Below are 26,161 nucleotides of genomic sequence, written 5' to 3' on the forward strand. Positions count from 1 at the left end.
AATGTCCTTGTCAAAAGTTCTGCAGATCATAGGTCCTGATCACTTATATCAGATTTCTACATTTTTGGTAGTGCCTTTCTTTTTTCTTCCTATAATACACATCTGTAAGTCGATACACTGATCACCTTTTTGCTCTAAGGAGCTTTTTGGTAAGAGTGGGTGAGCAAAGTAAATGAGAATGTTTTTATGCCTGTTGTAGTAGCAGTCTTCTTTATGAATTAATTACTTGTGCTGATATTTCTTTCTCAATAGAATAATTGAAAAACTCTGAATTTTTTTTACAATAGTTTAATGATCACATTTTAGACATCAGCAATATTGGCTTTTTATTTTCTTTGCAGTTAGAATTCTAGTACCTCCTCCTTTTATTTCTTTTGGTAAAATTTTATTTATAGTTCTAAACAAATTTTTATGCCCATCTACCATTAACATTATGTTTCTAGTGATGCTTTTTAATAAGAATTATTTTCATGAAAAAGTAATACAAATTTTAGACATTTAAGAAAGAGAAGAAGTTTATTTATAATCTCACTATACTAAAATGTCTCCTCTCAGCATTATGGTCTTTATCCCTCCAAGTCTTTTTTCATATTCATATTTGTATTACAGAGCTGTAATCTTTCTAAATTGAAAATTTTGCATCTCACTTTTTTATTCAATATTTTATCATAAGCATATTTCAGTGTTTATTATCTCAAAGCTTATCAGTTTTAAGAGCTATGTAGTATCCCTTGATTAATTGTGTCATAATTTACATTATTCTAATTTTAGAAAGTTACTTTTATTATTTAGTGAGTGATGCAAATGGATTCACTGTAAATTAAAGGTTTAGTACAAATAGTCTTAATTATTTATCACAATATATTCTTAGAAGCTAGTTGTAAAACAATTATCGTGTATTAGATCATTATTTATTAGATCATATTTCACCATGGGAAGGTTATAATTGACTTAACTCTGTGCCAAAAGTCACAACTAAGACTGTGTACCTCTAAAATCACCTAAAAGACTTCAGTATACTTCCAGTCCAGTAAAATGATTATAAATGCATGTACCCATTGCTTGAATAAAGGATCCCATTTAAGTATATATGGAGCACATAAAAGTCAGCTCTATTGCATTGTGAATTTATTATATATTATCTTATAATAAAACATAGTTAAAGAGTTTGCTTGTCTTTTTAGACTTTAGAAGGGCCTTAAGCCCTTTATCTAATAATTTAGATAAAGTTTCCTTTAAAACAAAACAGGAAAAAAGTCCAGTTAAGCATACTGATCTGATACCTACTTTTCTTCTTAAATTATCCTATGGAAAAGAATAAATATTTAAAATTATTCAATAATTCAGTTGGCTTTAGACTTGGCTTAAGAAATGGGCTTATTTTATTTAAAGCTGGTGTTTTTTGCCTCTCCCATTAGGAGCGGTTGAGTTAGGACACAGGTTGAATTATTTAGTGAATTAAAGACAAAAAAATGAGTGTGGGGCTGTATTAGAGTAGGCAGCCTGGAACAGAGGGACTGGCCAGTTCCAAAACAAAAAAGTTATGATCTGTCTCCCTTATAATATTACAACTGAGAGCATCTTCTTTGAATTTAAATCAATAAACTAGTTAATCAACCTCAGGGTTAACAGTCTCCTTTTTTTTTTCCTCCCCCCAAATATTAAGCAGGTATAGCTTCTGTTAATTTAAATGTCTTTTAATTCCTCATAGAAAGTTCTTGTCTAATTTCAGATAGTGATTCCTTTTAGATAGTGAGAGAAACAGTTTTTTCTCACTCTTGTACATAGCATGTAAGGCCATGAGAACTTTCTTTTACCTTCTCTCATTTGCAAAGGACCAGGGAGCAGACCTGCCTTATACCAGTGTTACATACAAGACATAAAGGAATGGCACGTGAATCCAGTTTTACCTAAGTCTCATAGTTATATTCATATTCTCTGATGACATAGAACAAATAATTCTGCTTCCCCCCACCCTACCCCCCATTTTTAAATAGTTGTAGCAATGTTGTAATCTAAGTATATTACTTCTGGAACATTTATATTGTATAATACATTTAGTTTACCACAGAACCCACCTGTAGAGTCCTTATCAGTAAAGATGGTCTCATTTGCTGTATCATCCCGTTTACTCATTACAGTTTTACTTTTAGTTCGCATTTATGGTATTTCTTCTAACTTCTCAGTCTCTCAATGGTTTGTATGAATTCCTTTGTCCTGTTTGCCTCCCTTTTCCTCTTGGATTCCTGACCTGTTCATCCCTTGCTGGTCTTACTTAGGGATTCTCAATGAGATTTCTTGTTTTACTTTCACCCAGAATTTTCTCTGCATCAGTCTATGGAAATGGAGAATAGAATTTAAACACCTTCAGTTTTACCATAGTTGTTAGTAACTTAGTTTTAACTTCAATATTAGGAACTCTTGATTAACCTTTTTAAATGATTTTTTAAATACTCTGCTGAATGAAGGTGTACTTTATATAAAAATTTCTTATTAAGATTATAAGTTGGTTCTAGTTTTCACTGTTAAAAATATGGTAATGTATATATTAAAGTGCAGTAAAATGCTTTTTAAAGTGTGGTGAAATATCTTTGTGCATAAAATTTTGAGTTTTTTCATTATTTTCTTAATGTGAATTCTCAGAAGTAGGTCTAAGAATATAAATGTTTTTAAAGCTTTTGTTATATATTGTGAAAATGCTTTCCAAAAGAATTCTTTCTTCTTACACTGCCACCACTACTACTTCTCCTTACCCAAGATCCATGATTGTTTTTCCTTTATTTGATAAAATATTATCTGTCTTTGTTTAAATTTTATTCTTTTGGACTACTGGTGAGGTGTAAGGTTTTTACATATATAGGCATACCTCATTTTATTGCGCGCCACTTTATTGCGCTTCACAGATGTTGCACTTGTTTTTTTTTTTTTACAAATTAAAGGCAAGATCCTCCGCCAGGAAAAAGATTACTACTCCACTTTATTGCGGTGGTCTGGAACCAAACCCGCAATATCCTCGAGGTATGCCTGTATTTGTAATCATGCTTTTGCAAATTGCATTTACCTATTTGGACACTAATATTCATAGTCTTCTTAAGGATTCTTATCAACATTGATAGCCATTTCAAATATGACTATAAGGGAAAGATATTAACTCCATTAAAAAAGATAAAATGGAAAATACACTTCAGAAAGATAAGAATATTTCAGAACTAAAATGCAGATATATTTATTTATTTGAGATTAGAGAGTAGAAAACAGATTGGACTGAAATTCTGTAGTATTAGAATTCTATCTTATTCTGATGTTGACTGACTTCTAGTTGGATGTCTAGCTAAGTAGTTTAACGTCTCTTATTTGTAAATGAAATACTATTATGCCCTAATTACCTGGGGTGGGAGGCAATAGTGGTAATGGTGATAATACCAGCAAAGATTTTACCACAGAGGATATGGGAAAGCAGAGGAGCTTAAGTTCCTTTTCTCCGAAACCAGACTATGGCCAAATGAGTTAGGGATTGATGCTTACACAGTTAACATAGGAAGGACCAGGAACCAGGAATCACCCTTCCTTCTGTGCTTCCTACTCCATCCCTCTAAACACATAATGCAATGATGTTTATAGAGGCATATTCTTCAAGATTGAATTATATTCTAGATATGTTTTTATGATTGAGGTGGGGACTTTTAACTTATGGTATGTTGTCTAAATTTTATATGAGCCTTATGTAGTCTCATTTTTTAAAAATACCATTTTACAGAACCCTGTTTTAGATATTAAAGAAGTGAAAAATAATATATAGAACTCCGTTCTACATATTAAAGAAATGAACCTATGATTTCAGAGATTCTATTCCAGAACTACTTTTCTGCCATCAAGTTCTCTCTGGCTAAAAACATGTTTTACATACTGAAAAAACTATATGCAAATGAGCTAATAGCCAGGTGGTTGGTTCTATTCTAAGCATATCACGAAAGTGAGTTGGGCACTTACAACCTCAGCTTCTTTGAAAAGTGCATTTGATGACAAATCTTTTTTTGTTTCCCAAAAGAAGTTCCTTTTTATCTTTAGCTGGAAACTGAAAATTTTAACTATATCCACTAAGATGTGCCCCTAAGAAAAAAATAGGCTAGTACTTTTATGTACTCCATGATTGTTCATGTGGTTGTAGGCTATAGACTGATTAATGATCTCTCTCTTGTAAATATACTAGATTACTGTTAAAACTGATTTTACCAAACATTTATCATTCTAGCCACCCCCACTTGAGAAAAAACTGATCTGAGTTAATATAGACTTTCTTGCCTTCAGTTCCCATAGACCACTGGAGACCACATTTATATGTAGCTACATACTCTATCTCTAGTTGAAGGAGTATATTCATATGCTAGTAGATATCCTTATTCCTCTTATCCAAGGATATGTAAATAATGATTTATGAGGTAGAAATATTTTATTTTAAAATTTGGAGGGCAGACTATCTTTACTAGGAATAGGGTATTCAAAATAATAGCTAGATTTTTTCTGATCCTTCTTACCCTATTTCTTTTATTACTTAATAGTTTATATAATTTGATATACTAAGTTATGTATTATCTGTTGCCAAAAAGAAAAAGTTTCTAAATTTCTGAATGTGTAATACATGTATATTTTTAAGCTCTTAAAAAATTTAACACAGTAGTATGATATCTTAGCCCAAGAGGCTCTTAGTAACACGTCGGTATGCTAGCTTCATCCTGTAAGATACTTCTTATTCTACTAAAGTCATTCATGGTCTAGCCTAGATTTGGGTTAATTATTCTATGTAGAAACGTAGTTTAGGAAAGAAGGATTGGTCCTAAGTTAAAGAGACCATTTTTGACATCTGGGGAGGAAAATGTGAAAGGAATATATTTGCATATAATTAAAGTGAATTGTAAATGACAAAAAAAAAGTCAATATTTTGTACTTTTTTCCTTTTAGGTTATGCATTGGACCCTTCATTAGATACTCATCAAGTGGCTACTAAGTATATTGGTTCTGTAGAAGAAGCTGAAAAAAATCAAGGTAATTTATTTGAGATTATATATAGACCTATAATCACTATCTTGCAAATTGACTTTAGACAGCAGGAAAAATCTAGTATTTTATTTAGCTCTTGATTTTTTTTTTTAACTTGAGACAATAATGATTCAGTTTAGAACAATATAGTTTAGAACTTACAGTTTTTGAGCTTGCTTTTGCCACTTACTGGATTTGTAGAGAAGATAGTTGTACCTAAAACAGGGGAATTATTGTGAATACTTGGCATAGTACCAACCCTGTAGAAATCATTTAATAAATTATAATGAATGTATAGTTAATTTTAGCCATTGTTTCTCAATGCTCATGTCAAGCTCCATTACAACGGAACAGAAAAAATTTCATTGTGCATGTCTGTGGAGATTGTCTTTGAAATGTTACGTAAAAGCTGAATTTTTGAATATGTATTTTAAAATACGTGATTGTGCTCATATTCATTTTGTGTTTATTATTAGGCAAAGTATCAAATTCTAAATGCCAGCTTATCACAAACCTCACCAGCTCACTGGAATTTTATTCATAAAATGCTCATTAAAACAATATGCTGTTTGTACAAGGACACTTAGTTGCTACAGACCCTATGTGATCAAGCTGCCCTAGGTATATAAACTATATAATTGTTAAAATAGAATTTTAACAAGCTTTTGTTATAACACAGAACATAAAGGAAACTGATTTGAATTAACATAGGTGAGCTTTTTCCTTTAAGTTAGACCTCTACAAGCCACTCATGTATATAGCTAGATTCTCAGTTAACAATGGAATTGTGACCATGACTCCTATAAACCTTTCTTTATTTCAATTTAATGACTACACACAGTATGCACCCTTCTGTTGTTCAAATCTAAAGCTCAACTACAAACATCATCTTTCTTTTTTCCCTCTTACTGTTAAGATTTTTATTAGAGGTCAAGTTTAGATTGAGATCACTTGGAAGAAATACCAGATTCTTGTGAAACTTTGTTAAATTTATATTGCTGCGTTATAGGTAAATTAAAGATAAGTTATTAGTTATGTAATGTAATTTCATCTAATTCTGTTTTTAAGTGATAAATTTTAGTTTATTCTTGCTTTCAGAGGTAGCTTTATCATTATTTAGCAATATTAAATTGCTGAGTTTCTTTCAAAGGGTGGTAATCCACTTTTATAGATTTGTGATTCACTAAAAGGATTGCATACTGTTACAAGATTACATAGCTGGGTCTTTTTTTAACATAAATTAGAACTTGCAAAATACTGCAGTGTTAGAAAACTTCTTTGCCCAGGTCGAATCCCTTTTTGTATGACATAAGTTGGTATATCTGGCATCTTCATACAGATTTTATTTGTATTTTTTAGTAAATCTTTGGTCACATGAACAATCACCTTTTTCTAACCATATAAATTAAAATTATACATATGCTGCTATTTCTTTAGAAAAACCCATATTTGTGATGTCTATTTTTTTAAATGTAGGTTTAACTGTGTTTGAAACTGGTCAGAAGAAAATTGAAAAGAGGAAAAAGTTCAAAGAAAATGACGCATCTAATATTGATGGTTTCTTGGGACCTTGGGCAAAATATGTGGATGAAAAAGATGTAGCCAAACCTTCAGAAGTAAGCTCTAATGTATTTCATTGTCAATTTAGGTGTATGCTGTATCTCTCTGAAGCATATCTATATTAATAAACTTGAAATTTCCTTAGAAAACCAAATTACTCATCAAAATTTCTCTACTTTGATTAATTGAAAAAATAGTTTCCTTATTTTTCTTTGGAATATTTTTACTTATATTTTTTCTGATTTACTTTCTTCCATACTTTTTTACTACAATTCAACATTGAACAATTTTTAATAAAAATCCCCTTGATAAAGCTGTTAAGCTGCTATAGTAGCTGCTCTTCCGATGCCAGATATTCAGATAGTAACTAAAAAATCAGCCTTTCAATGATTTTAGAGTTGATGTGGGTTTTATTTATTATTTTATGTAAAATTTTTAAAAAAGTAATATATATGTATTTTTTAATTATACTGCAAAGTTTATAAAGTAAAACCGTAGGCCCCTACCATGTTCCACCCTACTTTCTGATCCTTCTGTCTCTTAGACAGTCACTGTTCTAGATCTTAGGGATACAGTAATGGACAAGATCAAGACAATCCTATCCTCATGAAGCTTGTATTCTATCTGTATCTTACCTCCATCTATCTCAATAATATACATAATGCTGCTTTTTACTTATTTTAGACATCATCTGTTTGACTTGTTATTATAAAGATATTCCACTACCTCACCTTCCTTCCACTGCTCCTCCCATAAAAGTTGTGTCAGAAATCTATTGTCATTACTTATATCCCTATGACTATATAAAAACTGTTTACTGAAGAACAACATTATATACTAAAATTCAGTTTGCTTTCTGGAACTAGATGTTCTAACTGCCTAGTCCTCTCACTTGTGTAGTTAGCATAATATGTTAAATTTATTACTAGATGTTTCGGAAAGATAGGTTTTGTATAAAATGAGTTTAAAAGTATTAACTAGTAACCATTATGTGTTTATTATCATTTTGTAATCTGTTATGGAGTTGAGATTGTTATCCTGGGAGACATACTTGAAGCTATTGCTTCACCAAAAAGTAGACCGCATTATAAAGGATTTATGACCAACTTTGGCCGTGATGGGGTTCTAGAACTTCCATTTTAAAGTTCACTCCTAATTTTCCTTAGGAAGAACAAAAAGAATTGGATGAAATTACAGCAAAGAGGCAGAAAAAAGGCAAACAGGAGGAAGAGAAACCTGGGGAGGAAAAGACAATCTTACATGGTAATATATTTTTTATGCTTCTTCATTTTTATGATAAACTTAGAGATTTTTACTTTAGTCTCTGTTCATATAATATCAGTTGCCCTCATTAGCTCCTACTATTCATTATATTGAGAATTATATTCGACAATCTGTATTTCAAAGAAATTACAACAAACTCTGCTGTGTTCTAATAAGGGAGAGAAATAGCATGATTAATAATAGTGATAGATTTTTTTTTTAGTGCTGATGAATTTTTTAAAATGATAAAGAAGAGACCTAAATGTTCCACACATTCTTTCCTAAGATAAACTTGACCCTTTCTGGTATGTCAATAGTGCCCCAGTCATTTTAACCTTTTTTGTTTTTAACCCAAGTCAAATATTCTCCAAGTATTCTCACAGTAACTAAATTATACTTTAAGAGAATACACTTTGTTTTTCATGTGAATAGATTGGAGATTAGGATTCTCATACTTAATTTTGACTTGTGGAAGGAAATGCATATACACCAAAATAAATTATAAATATTCTAGAATGTACCTGATTCATTAATAGTTATATTTAGGAAATTATGTAATGGTTCCTGAATAATTCAGTACTGATAGTATTGATTATTCTAATGTTATATCACATATCAAATATTTAGGTGTGATGAAGCCATATTTGGTTTCTCAAGCTACAGTTTTATATCCAAGAAGTCCATTTAGCACTGTAGTCTTTGCAGCCATAATAACAACAGCCAGCATTTATTTAGTACTTACTCTACCAGGCATGCTACTAAATGCTTTATATATACTATGCCATTGAATTTGCATAAGTAACTTTATGGTAAAATCTGTGTTGAAAGTAGAAAAGAGAATGGAAAAGGAACCTAGACAGGTATAAAAGAGGAAAGCAGGGGGAAATGATAGCTAATATTTTTTGTTTTGTTTTAACTTCCTTCTTATCCTGTTTTGCTTCTGATTCTTCACCAGTCACTGTAATTATACTGCAGTGAAGCCTTTTATGTATCACTAAAATCTGTAACTGAGTAAAAGAATTGTAGATCTTATTTAGAGGTCTTATATTCTCTAGATATTTAGAAATTCAAAAATACCTCTAATTATAAATAATAGTGATGGTTTCCGGCAGCTAACTGTTAGCTAATCTTGGATTTAACATCATCAGAATGTTATTACCGAATCCTTAATGTGGAATAATACCTCTATGAATAAACGTTCGTTTTCATTTTAAGGATACAGATTTCATGGCTTTGGCTTGTATTTGTTCATTGCTTTCCTTTGCCTTCTTGTTTCAGTTAAAGAAATGTATGACTATCAAGGCAGGTCCTATCTCCACATACCTCAGGATGTTGGTGTTAATCTTCGGTCAGCTGTGCCACCTGAAAAGTGTTATCTTCCCAAAAAACAAATTCATGTATGGTCCGGACATACCAAGGTAAGCAAATTGGTTGTTTTGCTTGTTGTGATGTATAATAGTGAAGCCAATGTAAAGTTTCATCTGTTGATGTGGAATATTCACTGTTTCCGGCAAAGATATAGGGAAGTCAAGATAGAGCAGAGAAAATAAACTGAAGATAAACCTGAGTTAGGCTTTGGAGGTGCCCACACATACCAGTCACAAATGATGACTCAGTCTTCAAGGTTACCTGGATCGGCCATGAAATAAGAGTTTGTGATTCTGTTTTTATCCACTTACGGTCTTTCCCTCCACGTTCCTGCCACAGCTTTCCTCCTCTTGGGCACCAAGTCAGTGAGCAATGGGCTTGTCCTAGCATCAGAGCCTTAGTAATTTTGCCTTAGCTCTTGAGGTTGCCACCCTTCAAAGGTTAGCTGTTCCTGGTTTATAAACTATGATAATATTTAAAGTAATGCCAACTAATGAAACTAATGAAAACTTTTGATATTGATAATCTTTGTTGTCTGCACTATTCCAACTGACAATTTACATCTCTTAGCAAAGAGCAAAGGGACTGAGTGAAAGAAGGTAGAGGTGTGGGGAACATTAGCAATTGATCGACTAAGAATACCCTTGGGTGAGGAGGTCAGTATTAAAGGTTAAAAATCAAATCTTCAGAAGCTTAGTGTCAGTAAAGGCTGCCCTTGGCATCCTAATGAAGCTTATTCTGGGACATGATTTTTGAAGAAAAATAATAAATTAGATTGCTTAAAAATATACTGTTCTTTATGTTTAATGTTAGCTGATTTTAGAATTCTTCTGATTGATAACTGTAATACCTTTTTGTAGGGTGTCAGTGCAGTCAGATTGTTTCCTCTCTCTGGCCATTTATTGCTGTCTTGTTCCATGGACTGTAAAATTAAGGTGAGTTTTCCGTAACAGAGTAGGAATCTACAAAGCTAGTGCTTTGGAGAAATTTATTTGGTTAATTATAAGTAAATTTAGATTTGTTAGGTAATTAGATGCTAATTATTGTCTCTTAGGCCCTGTGAATGCAGCACTTTATGAACTGCTTCCAAACATGTTGATTCAGATATGGCTCTGTGGTCCATTTGACTGGGTGCTTTTGTAAGGGTAGATAACTGATGAGGATGTAATCAGTCACTTTGGTTTCAGACACACAAATGTTTACTCAATAACAATGAATTTATAAGAGATTTTTGAGTATGTAACAGAGTTCATTTGTTCCTCAGAACCTTATGAGGTAGAGAGGACACATGCTAGAAATCCCATTTTTAGAGGGTAAATAATGTAATTCATCCTTTTTCTTATAAATGCTAGTAGGCACCAAGTCTCTGAGAAGAGTGAATAGAATGAATCAGCATGGTATGGCTATTAACTATGAGTTTCATGGTTTCTAGAGTCAGCTCTGAAGCAGGATGACTGCCATAGTCACAGGCAAAGACCCAGGTCCTAGAAGTGCTTGCCTAGTATTTATCCTGCAGGAACTGAGACTATCCTGTTGGCCCTGGGTAGCCAGGAGATTCTTTCTGTTTTAGAGGACTAGCAACAGGACTGGATTTGAGGCAGGCAAGAACAAAGGTAGTTTTGAAGCTTTTATGTTAATTCACTTTAGATGTAATGAGAATTATGAGCCTGTTACATTTTAGTATCATCATTTTCATAATATAGCTTCTGTAATATTTGTTACCTCAGAAAAAGTTTTAAAAAAAAAAAAACCTTTCAGTACCAAAATGTCATAAACATGGCAGTTTTAATAACATTTAATTCTTTTAAAAGTAATTCATAGCGTTACATAAGTAGAAACTTCTCATCATAGAAAATATATTAAATACAGAAAAGAATAAGAAGAAAATAAAAGCACCTATATTAGTTCTAAGTTCTAGTGATATTTTGATATATTTTTCAGTATCCGATTTCAAGTTTAGTTTTAAAGTGTGTGTGTGTGTCCATGAGTCCAAATAGTGTAACACAGATTAGCATCGCCAAGCAATATATGTAATGATATATAATGCCTTTGGTTAAGTCCCCTGTACACATATAGATATGTATACACATAGACTAATAAAAAGTTACTAATAAAAAGTTGTCATTTTATCGAAGTCTTATATTTAAATTTAATGCTTCTACGTGTTGTTTTTTTTCCCTAGCTATGGGAGGTTTATGGAGACAGGCGCTGTTTGCGAACATTTATTGGTAATACATTTTTTTTCTGTGACTATAAATCTTTTTGAAAAGACCCGTTAAACTTTTTAACATTGACCACAATTTTACTACACTAGTATGAATGAAAGTCTTGAGCTGAGTCTTGGAGAGGGAGTAAATCTCCCCACGTAGACAAGGAAAGACGACTAGGAAGAGAGAGCAGTAGAAGCAAAAGCAAAAGTGGTATGAGAAAGCGTGCTGCTTTGGGAGAACCACATATATTTCAGAATTGCCAGGGTGGGGGATATGGTGAGAGATGGAAGCGAGAAAAGCAGAAGGAGGGTGGGCACAGTATGGAAGACCTTGTGTGCCATTAATTAGGAGTTTAGACTCTATCCTGAGGGCGCTGGGAAGCCAGCTGTTAAAAGTCTTTTAGGAAAGCAACATGATCAGATACAAAGATCACAATGGCAATATTGGAGGATGCTTTGATGAGGCAGGCCTGGAGGCAGGGAAATGAATTACAAGATTATTTCATTGGTCTGGATTAGAGATGGTGAGAGCCTGAACTAAAGCAGAAATAGAGAGGAAAGGATTAATTAATTGTTAAAATCAGTGAGATTTAGTCACTGGATGTGAGTGATAAGGGTGAGGCAGGAATCTAGGGTGACTCCCAGGTGGTTGGACGAATGGTAATGTCATTCACCAAGAGAGAGAACAGAAGAGGTTTCAGACTCACTGAATTTGATCTTTCTTTGGGATATCGAGATGAAAATGTCCAGTAAGCAATTAGATAGCCAGATGTTAAGCTTTGAAAAGAGGTTGGGAATTGGCAACCTAAGCATGAAAAGGATAAGATTGAGAAAACTCCTTGAAGGACAGAAGAGGGCCAAAGAGAGGAAAGCTTTGTGTCAGACAAGCCTTTTTGGTAGAGAATTGTTTATTGTCTTTGTCAGATTTTGTGTGAAGGCTAGCTACGCTTCTAAATTTAACTGTACTGCATGGAAACACTATTTGTGCAAATCATAGTGGCTCTGTTTTTAGATTGAAGTGGGAGTCTGTTCTGCTGTGCTTTATGATTTTAAGGCCTCACTGCACAAATAGATATTGCCCAAGAAGTCACAGCAGCCTAAAGAAGAAAGACTAGTGGGAAGGCTCTCAGCAGCATACAGGGGAACAAAATGTCTCCTGCAGATATAGTGGATCCGGTCCCCATTTGTCTCCCCTGTACTGCCAACAGTTTTTTGGTGGGAAACTGAAAATTTCCTACATAGGAGGATGTTAGCAGGTATGACTAGGACTCCTGCTATAAAAAAGAATGCCTAATTGCCATGGTACGTAACTCCTGATGAGAGTTCATTGGTGATGGTTGTTCAGGGTTACTATGTATGGTTGACAATTTTGTGTCATGTATGTTTTGGACCATTGTACTTAGCAGTCAGTCATGGTGGGGTGGTAAGGAGTAGGAAAGTTTCTGCTTTCATTGAGCCATGTTTTATTTTTCCCTGTAATTTTCAAAAGAGTTGATGGCTCTGGCAAGATTGATTTTAAGCGAAGCACTTTAAAATTAATTTGTTTTCAAAATGCCATCTTACAACAAAATAGAAGTTAATATTTATTTATAAAAAGGCTTTGTCTCTGAGATTCTGAATCGATTTCTGTGAAATTTGGTAATATGATCACAAATACACAGTTATTGAACACAGGCTGTAATTTTGATGAACTTTGGGTTTAGGTCACTCTGTTTTCACTTCTAGCTTGGTGAGTAATCTGAGAATAAACATTCAAAATGTCACCAGTCATTTCTCATTCATTGACACTAATTGGCCTATTATGTTTTCTTAAATTCTTAGCTGCTTAGTCATCAGTTATATACATTGCATATTAAGAGATTGCCATGACAGACTTCAAAAAAAAAGTTAGATCTTTTCTCTTGGTTCTTACCTAAATGTTATGCATCAGAATCACCTGAGAAGCTTTTTGAAGGAGGGGAGGAGCGAAAACCACCTACATTCCCAAGCCCACATATAACAAATTCTGAGTTATTAAATCAGGGTGTTGGGGTCTAGTGATTTCAACTCACAAGGTGACTTGAAAAACACTGTTTCATGCTGTTTTCCCTTATAGTGTTTATGTTTTAAAAGGAGATACTTCACCTCACCTCCATTCTATTGTCCTTTGCCTTTAGGTCATGGGAAAGCTGTTAGGGACATCTGCTTTAATACTGCAGGAACACAGTTCCTCAGTGCAGCTTATGACAGGTATCTTAAGCTCTGGGACACTGAGACAGGTAAGAGCTCACTTATACTAATACGTAATTATCTTATCAATTAGCATATTTAAATAAAACATGTGAGTGGTCTTCTGTGGCAAAATGGTACCTTCTCTAACTACTAATTCTCATCATTGACTCTCAGCCATTATCACAAAATGTTTATAGAGTTGAAACTCAGCTATATGAGTAACTCTTTCACTATGAAACTTTGTTTCTACCAAATATAATTTATAAAGCAAAAATATTAATAGACAGGAAATTATGAATCTTCCATAGACTTTTTAATTGATCTTTTAGTTCCCCTGCATCACTTAGCACACTGCATTGTACATATTAGAAGCATAATGGATGTCTGATGAGCAATTAAGTTTAATTGCCCAGATTGATTAAAATATAGGTCTAAACTTCCATGGTCCAGTTGTCTTGAGTATTCACAGACATGAATTGCATCATTACATTATAGCTAGTATAATTTTATATAACTAGACAACCATCTTTCATCTTGCTGAGTTTAAAGAGTAAAGATAATAGCTAATGTTTATTGAACACTTATTGTTTACATTATGTGTTTATACAGGCATTATGCTAAATGCTTTCTATATACAGTATTTCATTCAGTCCTTAAAATATCCCTATAAGATATGTACTATTATTATTATTATAGATGAGGAAACTGAGGCTTAAAAAGGTAACTTTTTCAGGGTCACACAGCTAGTAAAATGGCCAAATTGGGTTTAAACCAAGGTCTCTAATGCCAAAGTCCTCCTTTTAACCTCTTTAGCAGTGCAACTCTGGCTGCATATCCTAATCAGCTGGGGAGCTTTATCTATTCTGCAAATGATTTTACAGATTACTATAATCATTAAAAATCCATGAAAAGAACAATGTAGTTTACAACAAAGAACAAGCAGCCTGCCTTTCCTCAGAATTTATTAAGCAAATAATCTCTAGATCTTAATCCCAGGGTTATCTTTAAGTGGTCAAATTTATTTTGCCTACTTTAACTTGGGTCTTTGGTTTTAGGACAGTGTATATCAAGATTTACAAACCGAAAAGTACCCTATTGTGTCAAATTTAATCCTGATGAAGATAAGCAAAATCTCTTCGTGGCTGGGATGTCTGATAAAAAGATTGTGCAAGTAAGTCTTTTAACAGTATTTTTGTTAAGATTCCAGAGCTTTATTTTGTATCAGGGAATGGAATAAGGAATATTAACTTCTTTAATGTTTGTACTTTTAGGGACTACTGATGCTCTCTTCTTAGTAGAAAGTAGTAAATTCATAAAAACATGCAATTGGAAATCGTTTCCTTTCTCTACTTTCCATAATTATGATCTTTGTTTGTTTTCATAAATTTCCATTTGTCTTTATTTCTTCTCATTTGATATACAGTGGGACATTCGAAGTGGAGAAATTGTGCAGGAATATGATCGGCATTTGGGAGCTGTCAACACTATTGTCTTTGTTGATGAAAATAGGAGATTCGTGAGCACATCTGACGATAAGAGCCTAAGAGTTTGGGAATGGTGAGTTTCTGTCAGTAGAAAATCTGATACTATAAAGCAAGCAATTTAAAAATTTGTGGCCGAAGACAAAGCCAGTTATTATGCAGCCATTTGAATATTTTCACAACTGTGATCTCTGGCTTGCCAGTCAAACTGTTTTTGACTATTTAGTATCCAGAATGTGGAGATAAAACTTTAAACATGCTACTTCTCATAGTCTTTGGATAATCTATCCAAAGGATATTTATTTTGAGTCATTTTTCTGGCAGTGGTGAAAAGTTTGTATTGTGCAGTCTTTAACATTCTTTATTAAGCATCTTATTTATCTTTGCAAAATAATTGACATAGAGGCCACAAATATATAGACTATATCGATTACACTAGAAATTGAGCATAAGATCCCGGACTCAGAACCAACCCAAAGAAAATATTGAAAAATCCCCTAATTTTTTAAATGTCTACATTTTGACTATTTAATACTGAAAATTTCCCCCTGTCATCACCTTTGTTTCCTGCCGTTAATAGCCCATATGGTAGAAAACAAATGTTTTACTTGTAGAATATAATCAATATATTGGTTAATTTCCTTTCCTAGAGAAAATTTAAAAAAACTAAAGTCAAGAAATACTAAAAGCTAATTTCATTAAGTATCACAGATCATGTTTTACAATTTATTTCTCAAGAAATACATGATAATCTAGTTAAAATGAATGTTTGAATGGAACCCAGCTAGTTTTGATTGTTATGAAGCATAGCTCAGCCGTGGGTACAGCCCTGCAGGAAGTAGAAAGTATGTCTTTCCACCCCAGAGGTTGTTCTGCTATAGGAAGTGGGAAGCCTTGAACTACAGCCAGTTTCCTCCTGAAACTGAGTCCCTCTGGGAAGCTGAGGAGGTCCCTAACCGTTGTCAGGGTAATTTAGGTAACTGAAAATTTAATGTAATTTTACAGTTTCTCTCACACTCACCACCGGTGCACCCCTCCAAATTACCCCCAATAAAGGGAGAGTCGGCTATATTTTTTATAGTCTTAACATCATCCTTAAGGTCCATGATTTGAGACCATCTTATAATTAAGATCTTCAAAAATGATGTTACCTGCAGAGAATCTGATAGGGACACCAGGTTTTATATGAATCACCTTAGATTATTTACATAGCACTCTGGAGATTGAATATCCATATACTTGCTTTATTTTGTTAAGATACTTTAACAGTTTGATTGTACTTGAACTTTTACATGTTTCTTCAGATGTTTATATCTTCATTTTTCACTTCTTTTTAAAATGCAGAGCAGTATAAAAGAAATTGGGAAATATTTAAATGAAGCACCAATTACAGGGCTTTAAGAATACTTGTGTGTATTCTAAATTTAGAGCATTGGCCAGCAAAATATTTTGACTTAATTAAGGGGTTGTATTGGCAGGGTTTTTTTTTTTTTTTCTTTTTAGAGCTTAAATAATATTCCTAAGAGGCATAATACTATTTTTTTATAAATGATGACATTCTTTAAATTTCGGTTGAATCTTCACTTGCTGCTGAAGCCTTCCTAACTAATCCTCATATGAGGATAGGTGTCTCTTCACTGTCATCCCACAAACCCTTTGCTTCCCATAATTTTTTAGTGCTTGCATATTTATTCCTCTTCCTTGACAACGTCTTAATCATGGGAGAAAAAGACCTCTGTCTGCTCTCCATCTGTCCCCAGCACCAGCATGGTGACTAGCATGTAGTGTGCACTGAATATCTAAGGAAATTATTATCGTCATAGTTATTAATGATGTTACATTTATTGAGCCCTTTCTATGTGCCAGGTACACTAAGCATTTTATTTCAGATCAAAATGATTCCAAACATGACTTTTTTTTTTTTAGCTATATTAAGGTAAACTGGCAAATAAATTATAATATATTTAAGCTATATAATATAATGATTTGATAGACATATACATTATGAAAGTATTCGCACTGAGTTAATTAGCACATCTATCACCACATATTTACCTTTTTGGGGAGTAGCGGGGAATGAGAACACTTAGGTTCTACTCTTAGAAAATTTCAGTTAATTAATACAACATCAACTATAGTTGCCATGTTATGCATTAAATCTTCAGGCCTTACCACTATTCATCTTACTACTAAATGTTCTACCCTTTTACTAGCCTCGGCTTTTTCCCTACACCCTCAGGCCCCGGCAGCCACCATTCTTATTCTGTTCTCCGCTTCTCTGAGTTTGACTTTTTTTCTTTAAAGACTGCACACATAAATGATAGCATGCATTATTTGTCTTTCTCTGTTCAACTTATTTCACTTAGTATGATGTCCTCCAAGTTCATCCGTGTTGTCACGAACAGCAAGATCGCCTTATTTTTTAAGGCTGTTATGTATATAAATATCACATTTTCTTTATCCATTCATCCATTCATGGATAATTTAGGTTGTTTCCATACCTTGGCTATTGTGAATAATGCTATATTGAACATGGAAGTACGAATATCTCTTTGATAGAGTGATTTCGTTCCCTTTGAATATATACCCAGAAGTAGGATTGATAGATCATATGGTAGTTCTATTTTTAATTTGTTGAGGAACATTCATACTGTTTCTGTAGTGGCCATACCAGTTTACATTTCTACCAACTGTATACAAGGGTTCTCTTTTCCCCACATCCTTACCAACATTTGTTATTGCTTGTCTTTTTGATATTAGCAATCTTAGCAAGTGTAAGTTGATGTCTCATTGTGGTTTTGATTTGCATTCCCTTGATGATTGGTGATGTTGAGCACTTTTTCCTGTACCTGATGGACATTTATATGTCTTCTGTAGGAAAATGTCTATTCAGGTCTTTTGCACATTTTTTAATTGGGTTATGTGTGGGGTTTTTTTTTGTTTGTTTGTTTTTGTTTTTGTTTTGCTATTCATTATATTAGTTTCTTATATATTTTGGATATTGACTCCTTATCAGAAATGTGGTTTGCAGATATTTTCTCCCATTTCATTTTGTCAGTGATTTCCTTTGCTGTATGGCAGCTTTTTACTGTGAGGTAGTCCCACTTGTTTATTTTTGCTTTTGTTGTCTTTAAGGTGTCAGATGCAAAAAGTCGTTGCCAAGACCAATGTCAGGGAGCTTATCCCCTATGTTTTTTCCAGGAGTTGTATAGTTTCAGGTCTTATGTTCAAGTCTTTAATCCATTTTGAATTGATTTCTGTGTATGGTATAAGATAGTTCAGTTTCATTCTTTTGCATGTAGATATCAAGTTTTCCAAATACCATTATTTAAGAGACTGTCCTTTCCCCATTGTATAACCTTGGCTCCTTTGTTGAAAATTAATTGACCACATATGCAAGGGTTTTTTTTCTAGGCTCTCTATTCCATTTGATCTGTGTCTGTTTTTATGCCAATACCATGCTGTTTCAATTACTATAGCTTGTAATATAGTTTGAAATTAGGAAATGTGATGCCTCCTGCTTTGTTCTTCTTTCTCAGGATTGCTTTAGAGCCTTTGTGATCCCATACGAATTTAAGGATTGTTTGTTCTATTTCTGTAAAACATGTCATTCAAATTTTGGCAGGTATTACATCGATTCTGTAAATTGCTTTGACTAATACAGACATTTTAATGCTATTAATTCCTTCTATTCATGAATATAGCTTAAAGTCTGTTTTGTCTGATATAACTAATAGCTATCCCTGCTTTCTTTTGATTTCCTTTTTAATGGAATATCTTTATCCCTTCATTTTCATTCTATGTGAAGTAGTTCTTTTGTAGGCAGCATAGAGTTGGTGGTGGTGGTGGTTGTTGTTATTTTTATCCATTCAGCCCACTCTATGGCTTTTGGAAAATTTAGTCCATTTACATTAAAGTAATTGCTGATAGATATGGATTTACTGTTGCATTTTATTCATTGTTTTCTGGTTGTTGTATAGTTCCTTTGTTTCTTCTCTCTTCCTTTGTGACTTGATGTAGTGGTGTGCTTTGATTCTTTTCACTTTATCCTTTGTGTTTTTATTCCATGGTTTTGCTTTGTAGATAACATGAGGCTTCCAATCATATGGATGGATAGTTAGATAAATGAAAGGTTGGTGGAGAGAGAAGATAACTTGTATCTAGATTGATTAGTCAAAAAGTAATAAATGTGAGGATCAGTCTTGCTATAAAGACAAGTAGAAGCAAAACTACCTCAGCATCCCTGGAACTGTCTTCACTACATGAAACTGACCCTGAAATCAGTTACTGGTGATACTGGCAGCTTGCTTACCATGAAGCTAAGAGAGGAAAGGAGGCCCTGACCACCTCGAAATGAGAAGTGACTCCAACAGTAGGAAAATTATCATCTCTAGGACCTTCAGACAAGTGCTATTTGTCAAACTTTTATATCCTTTACCTGCTTAGAGTAACACAATGATACACAAACAAAAGGAAACTTTCTAATTAGCTAAATTCGTAGACGTCATTGACATGTTTTCTCCCAATGTTATTTATTTTGTTAAAATATTTTTTAAAGAAAATTTTAGAGGTTGATATTACCATTTATCTTTTAGTTTTAAATTTTCATGATTTTTATTAGAGTTTTTTCAAAAATGATTTCATTTCTAGACTGAAGATTATTTGCAAGACATAAGTTACAACTCATACTGAATATTAGTTTCTAATTAGAAAAGCATGTGTTTATTAAATACAACTGTGCCTAGTAGACATTTTTACTGGCAATAATGAAGCTCACAGGGTGTTCAAATTCATGTCTAGGTCTAGAGCTCATTGTACCAAGATCCCTCGAAATAAAGGATCTGTTTAAATTGTTTTGTTTACTTTTAATAAAACAATTTGATATGAACCCGGACTATGGGTATTTTAATTTAGAAAATGTATTTATTTTAGCTACTAATAATAAATATGGAGAGGGAAAAACGATTGAACCTTTTTCAGATTGAGGCTCTTTTCAGTACATTTGGTTCATTCTGATACCTTAAATGTGTAAAGGGTTGTCGATTTTATAAATGATAATGTTCCCCAGGTTATGCCTGAAAATGTTTGTCTTTAACCAAGACCCTGATGGAATTTTTTCCTAATGATTCACTTCTACTTCTGGATGGATACATAGATGGATAGAGAAAATCCTTACTTAAACGCAAGTCATTGTCATTATTATTTTCCATGTAATCAAAAAGTCTTGGAACTTGAATCATGGTTTTGAAATTAAAATTGCTCCTTTATATTTTGAGATTACATCAAATTACATGTCCCACACATTATTTTGTAAAAAATAAAAAAACCATTTCTGGTCTGTTATGAAAAGCAACAGGGCCAAAATCCTTCAGAGTTAGTAAAGCAATTTTTATCATGGAGACTATTAAAAATGAAAAGACCCTTTGAACTTCTGATATAATGCTTTTTCTCCTGCATCATACATATTTGGAATATTTTTCATGTCAACTGAAAATAGAAGATTTCCAGGTACCAAGCACTTAATCTCCCTTACCATCATATCTGGAAACAGCTCAACCTGCTTGCAGATCCCTTTACAGCTTTGTTTACCCTCCACTTGCATCGCATTACTCTCACCTGTTTGCAGAGTAAGTTAAGGTTGACTGGCAGGTAAAATAAGAATGTTTCCCTGTAGGCTTGCCTCAGACATCATGCTTCTGCCTACTGTGATACATTTTTAGATAAGCTCATTATTAAAGAACTTTTAGTAAGTTATTTTTTTAACATAAAAGCCAAAGTTTAAATCAAATAGAGTTAAAAAAAAAAAAACTAAATCATTGACACTGTTATAATTATCACAGAAAGGCATTTGTGAAGTAAAAGATGTATATTAAGCAATAGAATGTCATTTTGTGATTTTCCTCCCCCCAGGAAGTTTCCTGAAAGGTTTATTTAATATATCATTTCAAGAGTATCTATTTGTTTCAGAGAGAGTTCTTCTAGAGATTCTTTTTAAGATTACTTATTCTATATACTATTTTTAATTTTTAGGGATATCCCTGTGGATTTCAAGTATATCGCAGAACCCAGTATGCACTCTATGCCCGCAGTAACTTTGTCTCCAAATGGTGAGTTCGTAGATAGAATGTGTGTTTTAAATGAGCTTGTTAAGACATGGTGTGGTTCCTGTTTAAAAGAATCTTGGCCATTCCCTCCTATGGGAAGTCTGTTGCCATGCCTTACCTGTGTAAAGAAATCTCTTCATTATTAGAAATAAGTATTTTTTTCATATTTTTTCCCAGTCTCTCTTTTTTTTTTTTAAATAAAAATAAAAGAAATAATGATTTACAACTTAATGTTGACTAATTATCTGATTTCCTTCTAAGAATCAGGGTGTTTTTTGTTTTTTGTTTTTTAATCTCCTTCTAACAGAATCATGTCCAAAAACTCATTAGTGATTTATTTTGAGCTCTTTCTTTTAGGGGAGAGAAAAATTTGGTCTGGTTCCCCATAATGAGAACACCTTACCAACTCATTATAAAACATTTTCTCAGGCAAAAATAAAAAGGGTAAATCTATTTAATACTGCTTTCTGTTCCGTGACGCGTTGCCTTTTAAGTACAAGGTAATTTGTACTGCAGATGTGCTGGCAGTATACTGATATAATTATAGCTCTGCATGAGGGTATTTAAGTGGAGGATCTGATGTTTGGGCAACATTGTCATCAAAGCCACAGTTAACTCACATGGCTGCTATGAGTGTAGAGCAAGGAAGAGCAGATAATAAATAGTTTGCTCTTCCATTGGAGCGTCTGCCACAGGCAAATCAGCGATCATTTTTGTCAAACGCCATATGATTTTTATGCGAAGACAACCTAACTAGGTCCTATTTTGATAAATCACCATGTTATATACTTTGTCACATTTGTCACTGCATCTGCATTTCATGTACTGTATATTTAAACTATTCTTTACAAGACTTGTGCCCATCTTTAACAAGGCCACTTACCAGCTCAGACTGTGGGCATTGGTCATGTCATTCCCTTAATAATGTCTGCAAATATACAGGTTGAGAGAAGCTCTAGGGGCTTTGGTGAATCCTAGGTGGATAAAAGCGGTGTGGCCTTTCAGCAACAGTTACTGAAATTCTTCTAATCATATCTTTTTTACACATAGTTTTGTTTAATAATCCTAGGTTTCCTCACCTAAAATTGATCTTTCCTTTTCCTGTAATTAACATAGAATTAACATTTCCTTCCCATGGTTGCATTGTCTATACTTTTCATTTCATAAAATTTCAGTTCAGCTCTATTAATGCTAAACTCAGAATTTCTATATATCCTTATTCAAAAAAAATTTTAGATGAAGAGTACTCAATTATAAATAGATTTTGCAGTCCTATATATTTATAAATACCTCTTGCTGGTGACAAATTTGTAATACTTTATAGATATGATAAATTTATTTTCCTATTATTATAAAGTAGTTGGGAACAAAATATTAATGACTGAATATATTTAAAATAAAAAATCTTTTTTAAATTTTCAATTTTTCTCTAAAATATTTTATTTATTGAATTTACAGGGAAATGGCTAGCATGCCAGTCAATGGACAACCAAATCTTGATTTTTGGAGCACAGAACAGATTTAGATTAAATAAGAAAAAAATCTTTAAGGGCCATATGGTAGCAGGTTATGCTTGTCAGGTGGACTTTTCACCAGATATGAGGTAAGTTTAAATCTTCTCATGTATTCTCATATTCAAATATGATATAAGCTACAGTTATATAAATAGTAATACTTTACGTATCACTTTCACATATGTAATTGTATGAGCGCTATGCAGATTGTCAAAATGCCAAATAAAGGAGCAAGAATAATTACAAAAACTATCTTTTACATTTTTAAAGTTTTCTTGGATATCTCTTTATATTGCTTAGTCCTGTGCCCTTTAACCACATAACAAATCCCTGTCTATATAGGAAATGCCTTATTTTCTCTCTGCTTTTCTAATAAGCAAGGCTTGGAGGACTGTAATCACTACATTGTTATAACTGAATGAACACAGAAGAATTAATTCTGTATTGCATTGTTGAAGTTAACAACTTCACTACAGCTTTTCTGTGCTGAAATCTGAAACCCAGCTTCTGAAAATTTTTGGGTTATACTAGATTTATGAAGCCTAGAGTCTTTCTAAGAGTGAAACTATATTCATTCCCACATTCTTAGCTAAAATATATAGGTATAAATAATTCAGAAATCCCTGTAACCGTGTATGTTTAGCCTGGTAATTGGGCCTTAGACTCCTACATGTGAGTCAGTTTTAGGCATATTCAAAAGATGTTGGAGCCAAAAGTAATTATGAATGTGGTAGAGTGGACTACAGTAGAAGGGGTCTAAACGTGTTTGCTGGCTTTGTGTGAAATTGGTTCTCCTATTTGTTTCCAACTGTCTGGATAGCAATTGTGATACCGCATTCATTGTGACCCTTGGGGCTCCCAGGCTTCCAAGTTAAAAATAATTTTTTACTCTTAGAATAGTGCTCATTGGAGATGGTTTTTGGTAGAAGTTTAAAAATTATAGACTTTTATGTTCTACCTTGCTCTTCCCACTGAGTTTTGTGTATTCATATTGGATTTTTTACATTAAGGTAAAAAAGATAAACTCTGTTCCTCGTCCACTTTACCAATTTAAGGTATTCGAATAATTGAAATTTATTTTTTCTTCTCATTGTAGCTATGTGATTTCAGGAGATGGGAATGGAAAATTAAACATCTGGGACTGGAAGACCACAAAACTGTACAGTCGGTTTAAAGCTCATGAAAAAGTGTGTATAGGTGCTGTGTGGCATCCTCATGAAACATCTAAAGTCATAACCTGTGGTTGGGATGGTCTCATTAAATTGTGGGATTAATGAGATTAATCCTTAAACTATCTAGGATCATTTTTGATCCAGTATCATATTTAACGATATTTAATTATTAAATGTGTTGGATGGCAACTTAATTTACAAATTATCATTTCCTTACATGGCCTTATAAAGTTGATACCTTGTTTATAAAAGAAACTTTGTCAATTTGGCTCATATAATTTCATTGGCAACTATTTTGTTCTTTATGGATATTATTTATACAGAGAATGACCATTGACTTTCTGTTTGACAAGTGGTTACTGTTGGTAGGCAGTTTGGGCTTACCTCCATGACAAATTTAAAGGAACCCTTTTGGAGTCAAGAAAGAATTCTTAGTGGATTTGGGGTTCTAAAGGACATAATATAACTAATGACAAGTAACTAAGAAAGGTACCTTGCACTTACCTCTTCAACAAAAAAGAAGTAAGTCACAGGAATTTAATGTGACTCTGAAAGAAGGATGATACCACCCGCAGTTACTGCTTCCTTTATTTCCAGTGGGTCAAGTTCAGGAGTTCCACTGTTTTTATGACACATGTTGTGTATTTTTAGTTGTAAGCCAGCAATCTTCTCAGACTGCAGCATTCCTCTAATGATTAAACAGTGTAAAATACAAATCAGTCCGGAGTTCTTTCCTTGACTTTCTTCCTGATCAGTGTAGTCCAGGACTATTTATAATCAGAGAATTATGTTATTTTTGAAGATGGAATGCACGAGAATGAGTCGAGACTTTGAATTTTATTTGTGTTTACTGTCAGTAAGGACCTGGCTACACTTTCTGAAATCAGGGTTTCTCATGCTGTTGCCTCACAGATGTTACTGCTGAAATGCTCCTCATAGGAGATGGGTATGAGGACATAGTTCACAATATTAACTTGTAATTTCTTTGAAGTTGTATGTTTTATCTTTAAAATTATTCTGATTTAGCTTGTGGATATATTTGACAGAACTTTTTAAGATTGGGAAATTTTAAACTTCTTTCCAAATCTTTGAGTAAAATTGACAATCCAAGAAAATGACTAGAGTTCGCCAGTTTGAGAAGCAGTGACTGGTTGGTTAAAAAAATACATAAATAATTTTTTTAACTTCAGATTGTGAAATCAAGATGTAGTAGCTAACAGCACTTTAGTTTGACAAGCCATTTCTCCAGTTTTATTACAAATCTGTATCAGATGTTTGCATATGGTTTGAAATATTTCAGTACCATGCTAAAAAGATTGGTTCATAGCTTCTCAGAGTGCTGATTTGGAGACCAAAATCATGTTGAGTGTTCATATCCTAAGCTCTGAGTCCCATGCAGTTCATGCCGCAGTCCTTAAGGACATCCATTTTAAAAATTTTAAAAACATTTTTTTTTTAGAGCCCGATATAGATAACTAGCCACATATTAATAAATTTCAAAGCAGAAAATAGAAAAACAGAATAAAAGTGGTAGAGCTATATTTTTGGACACAGAGGCACTCAAAGAAATAAGAATACACTTCCTATCTGCTGCCATTTCTGTATCTTGCCAGGAAAGGTGGCTGCCATTTCCTGAAGAGGAAGGAATTCAGATAAGACTTTTTCTTTAGTCCCAATCACTGGGTTTAACAAATGTAAATTAATCACATTTTGATTAATAATAAAAGAATTAATCGTATATTTAAACTGTCTTATTCAGTACCAGTGTTATGTACGCTACAAATCATAATTTCTAAATCTGAGTTTATTTTATTGTGTTTTTTACTATTTCTAAACTAAGCAACTGTATATAAAAGTCTCTTTTTTTAAAAAAAAATATTTTTAATAAAGCATTTTTGTAAAAAGCGTTATGAAAATTTTCATTCTTAGTCTCCTTTCAAGGCTGTTGAGACACCAAATTAAAGCATTTATGGATTTTAAATGGGTCATTTTGATTTTATGGAGCGATGATGCTTTAGAGGTGAGTATGGTGTATTAATGGGTTTATTCTAATTAAATAATAAAAATACAGGACATTACCCTCAGAGCATACAGATTAACTTTAACACATTTCATACTCACTTAGTGGTGGCACTGAGTTATGATGGCACTCATTTTAAAGTACACAAATGAATGTGTTTCTTTTCCAGCATAAAAAAGTCTCAAGACAATGATGTTACTGGAATTAAGTGGTTACGAACTA

At 33.1% G+C, this 26,161-nt stretch overlaps 1 protein-coding gene across 1 annotated transcript in view; it reads left to right on the top strand.

Annotated features, from left to right (window-relative positions):
* CDC40 (cell division cycle 40) overlaps positions 1-25,900 on the top strand; it is a 41,872-nt gene extending 15,972 nt beyond the window's left edge. Inside the window, exons 4-15 of the mRNA XM_016161953.2 lie at positions 4,960-5,043; positions 6,514-6,653; positions 7,764-7,860; positions 9,139-9,278; positions 10,089-10,163; positions 11,411-11,456; positions 13,594-13,695; positions 14,704-14,819; positions 15,072-15,205; positions 21,160-21,236; positions 22,692-22,836; positions 23,844-25,900. Of these exons, the coding sequence (XP_016017439.1) occupies positions 4,960-5,043; positions 6,514-6,653; positions 7,764-7,860; positions 9,139-9,278; positions 10,089-10,163; positions 11,411-11,456; positions 13,594-13,695; positions 14,704-14,819; positions 15,072-15,205; positions 21,160-21,236; positions 22,692-22,836; positions 23,844-24,021 (1,334 nt within the window). The 3' untranslated portion in view covers positions 24,022-25,900. The remainder of the gene's footprint in view (positions 1-4,959; positions 5,044-6,513; positions 6,654-7,763; positions 7,861-9,138; positions 9,279-10,088; positions 10,164-11,410; positions 11,457-13,593; positions 13,696-14,703; positions 14,820-15,071; positions 15,206-21,159; positions 21,237-22,691; positions 22,837-23,843) is intronic.
* Positions 25,901-26,161: the final 261 nt, after the last annotated feature.

The sequence above is a fragment of the Rousettus aegyptiacus genome, unplaced genomic scaffold (genome assembly GCF_014176215.1).
Source record: "Rousettus aegyptiacus isolate mRouAeg1 unplaced genomic scaffold, mRouAeg1.p scaffold_m13_p_1, whole genome shotgun sequence".
Classification (NCBI taxonomy): domain Eukaryota; kingdom Metazoa; phylum Chordata; class Mammalia; order Chiroptera; family Pteropodidae; genus Rousettus; species Rousettus aegyptiacus.